This window comes from Triticum urartu, unplaced genomic scaffold, assembly GCF_003073215.2.
Source record: "Triticum urartu cultivar G1812 unplaced genomic scaffold, Tu2.1 TuUngrouped_contig_3633, whole genome shotgun sequence".
NCBI lineage: Eukaryota > Viridiplantae > Streptophyta > Magnoliopsida > Poales > Poaceae > Triticum > Triticum urartu.
In genome coordinates this window covers 46817-50559 of record NW_024114175.1, presented here as the reverse complement: position 1 = coordinate 50559, position 3743 = coordinate 46817, and the positions used below count along the sequence as shown (strand labels likewise).

Below are 3743 nucleotides of genomic sequence, written 5' to 3'. Positions count from 1 at the left end.
TCCAGCAGCTTTCATCTGGTACATCATTCTGGTGGCCTCTCTGTACCGCCCACCGCGTGCATACCCCATGGCCATGGCATTCCAGCACACAGCGTCAGGCTTGCCACCCACTGCCTCAAATGCCCTCGTGGCATCTGCAAGCCGTCCTTGCTTCGCATACATGTGGACCAACCCAGACATGACGAACTGGTCTGTTTCCACGCCGTGCTTGATGGCATCGCCATGCACTTGCTGTCCATAGCACCTGCAGTTCTCTGATTCTGCACATACTGCAAGGATAGTAGACAGGGAGAAGCTGCTCCTAGGGACTCCAGAGGACACCATGTCCCTGAAGACATAGATGGCCTCGTCCAGCAGTCCGTCTCGGTGGCAAGCTGTCATGAAGCTAGTCCAGGCTGCCTCGGGCACTGGCTCCTGGGAACAACACCTCATCGCCTGAAGCACTTGCCGCGCACTGTCATGCTGATTACTTGCGATGTACAGCTGCAGCAGCGAACTACCGGTATCACCGCAGACTCTCTTTGTCTTGATGACGAGGGCGTGTACCTGCTGACCAAAGCCCCTTAGTCTGCCCAGCCGAGCACATGACCGCAGCACTGCCACAATGGCATGGCCGAGCAGATCACCAGCGAGCCCCTGTTCTTCTTGGCACATGCGGGTGAAAAGCCTTATCGCTTCGTCGTGGAAACACCCATCGGAGTAGGCCGACACCATGGTCGCCCACGTGATGCCGTCCTTGACGGGAATTTCGTCGAACACCTTGCGGGCGGCCGCCATGTCGCCACAGGTCGCGTAGGCGAGTAGCAGCCGGTTGGCCAGCGGCAGGGGGAGGCCAGACGCGGCGCGTGTGGCGGCGACGTGGGCGTGCACGGCGGCTACCTCGGCGGCATCGACGGAGTCCCTGAGGAGGGAGACGTAGACGTCCTCGTCGGGCGCGACGCGGAGCAAGCCCATGAGGCGGAGCACGTCTCCGGCGCCCGAGGACGACCCAGAGCCAGAGGACGCCGCGCCCGTCGATGGTTCACGGCGGTCGTCTGGCTTGCCGTTGGTGGGGGCGTCGTTGGAGATGGGGAGCCTTGGGCGCGGGAGGAGAGGCGGCGGCGGCGGTGGTTTAGGCGGCTTCGGTAGGGCCAACAGCCGGTGCGTTCTTGTTGATGTCGTGGCCGGGGAAGCAGAGGCGCTGATGAGCAGACCGCGGCGGCGAGAGGGGCGCGGGGCCGCGGCGGTGGTGCAAAGCGGCTTCGCCGGGGAGCAGCGCGCCATGTCCAGTCGCGACGGCTTGCTCAAGTGGAGCCCACGCGTCAGTGTCTCTTACAGTATCAAATGACAGTGGTCTGGTATGGGCTGGCCTGGGCTTCATTCTTAGCGTGCAAGGGAGCTGGGCTCGAGAACAGCAGCGAAGGGCTGCCCCTATGTCTCGCCTGTAGCGAGACGTAGGGAAGCCTCGCTCAACGCGAGAGTAACTCGGGCCGGCATAGGCCCGCGGAAGGCCACAGCCTCGGTTTCTCTAAATATTCGAAAAAATATATAAACACTATACATACAACATTGAAAAAAAAAATCTTGACCAAGCATTTAAAAAATGTTAAAATATCTTTAGAGAAAATGTTATTCATGTATATAAAAAAGTATACAAAAATATACAATGCATGTGAAGAAAGTTGTTAATCTAAACATTTGAATATTATCAAAAGAAGTCACAACATATTCTCGTTGTTGACCAAAATCCAGCAAGGAGACGTGCCACACGGGAGCTACTTGAGGATGTATGCTCCAGGAAGCATAGGAGTGCAATGTTCAAGGAAATTGTAGGATTTGCCCCAAACAAGTCAAGCAAAAAGCAAGCTGATAGGGGGGGGGGGCACAAGCACAGCATGTGTTGCGTCTAGGGGTGACCAACTATGACACAAAATAAGAGCCCCCACTAACACCACAACAAAATAAGCAAGAGTTGCCACAAGGGAATGATAAAATGGGGACACCTCGCAAAGAAAAGGGTGACAGCTGGCAAGGCTACACACAAATATTTCTCTCCCAGTCTAACATCAGAGGCAACGCAACCCTAATAAGTTGCCTACTCCACTTTGACAAAGGCAACAAAACATACATTCCCTCTGCCAAGACAAAAAACACATCATGCATCTCCGGTTACAAAAACACAAGCAGCAAGCCAACCACTAGTGGTGCCACGATTGAAGCCGAAATCCATGAATCCGGAGCTAAATCAAGGACAAGGCCCCAAATGGATGCCAGAGAGCCAATATCATTCAGCCTGGGGATAGATGACAAAACCATCGAGCAAGTTCCAGCAAACCTCAAGGAGAAAGTCAACAATTCTGAAGATTCGAACACAGACTGGGAGAGTGAAGATTTGAAAGTTGCTTGTGACAGAGCTGACATGAAGTCACTCTCATTGCAAATGGGCAGAGTTGCCGTGAAAGAGGGGTCTACAAGCAAAATTGGCGATGCGCTCCATACACTCATGAAGACGGCAGGATGCCCAGTAAAACCCATTGACATATCTTTTTCAAGCAAGACAACAACCACTCATGTCCAGTGGGGCCATGAAAGAAAATCTCAATTTGTAGACTATGAGAGCAAAGAGTCATTCATGTGATCAAAGGAATTAAACGATGTGCACAATGTCGTCTTACTTCACATGTGGTGTAATGCTAAGGAGAATGGGTCAGATAATAGGTAAAATACGACCAACCTTTTTTTGTTTAATTCCTTTTTTGTACTTCATCATGTGTTTTTTCCTTTCTGCTTGTTTTTTTGCTTTTGTTTAGTACAATCTATTTTTCTTTCTTCACAGTCCAACAATAATAAACCATAGCAGCAACTACTTCATCACAACTTTCTATGGGGCAACCAATTCGGGAGTGGCGGAAAAACTACTATCTATGAGCCAGAAATTGATGGCTTTGCCTGAGGGGACGATACAGCCAGAAAATGATGGCTCTGCAAATGGAAGATGACGAATGGTGCATTATTACAGCAGTGACCCTAAGAACACGTGAGTCATTGCGCTAATAAAACTGATATTATATACTGGATACGCCAGTGGCTGCTACTTTTGATCATCCTTTTGTTTTGATAGATTTGGATGCCACTTCTTACTGTAGTAAGTTTTGCAGTTCTTGGTCATTACTTTTGTATGGGGTCTAGAAAGTCGCATGGCTATTTTGCCATTTATGTGTTTGGGCGACGTGCAACTGACCTGTACTCATCTACGGTGTGCTTATCCGATTTTGGGTGGTTACTCTCTTGATTTTTTCACATAGTATGCACCTCTCTTGACTATTCGTGGCATGTCTGGTTGTTTTGATGCACGCACCATCTGTATGGGTTTGTTATTAGATTTCTTGTAGGATTAGTCTATGTAGTGCATTCCTATGAGCCCTAGTTTCATGCTCCTTTAGCAGTTCATTTAGTAGGCAGAGTTTCAGAGGTGCGGTGATTTCTCTGATTCTTTGGTTGTTATGCTAAGATTTTCCCCATGTCCCTGAACTTGTTGATTTTGTAGGGTTCTTGTGGATAGTGCTGGTTGTTCTAGGCCATTGGAGTTGGCCAACTGCTGATGATGAGCAAGATGGAGCTGCTCTCCGAACAGTAGCTGCTCAGTTGTGACCATGAGGTGAGCTCCTTTTCTTATTTTTTGTGATTGGTTGATTGTTCGCAAGATAGGTTGTATTTTTGCGGCATATCACTGCGTTTTGTCTGTTTGTGTAGACCTTCTCCTA

At 49.8% G+C, this 3743-nt stretch overlaps 1 protein-coding gene across 1 annotated transcript; it reads right to left on the bottom strand.

Annotated features, from left to right (window-relative positions):
• Positions 1–6: 6 nt before the first annotated feature.
• On the bottom strand, positions 7–1318 carry LOC125527341 (pentatricopeptide repeat-containing protein At1g31790-like; the record flags this gene model as incomplete). Its single annotated transcript, XM_048691865.1, has 1 exon — positions 7–1318. A coding segment is annotated over exon 1 (1257 nt), but the record flags the coding sequence as incomplete, so codon positions are not given.
• Positions 1319–3743: the final 2425 nt, after the last annotated feature.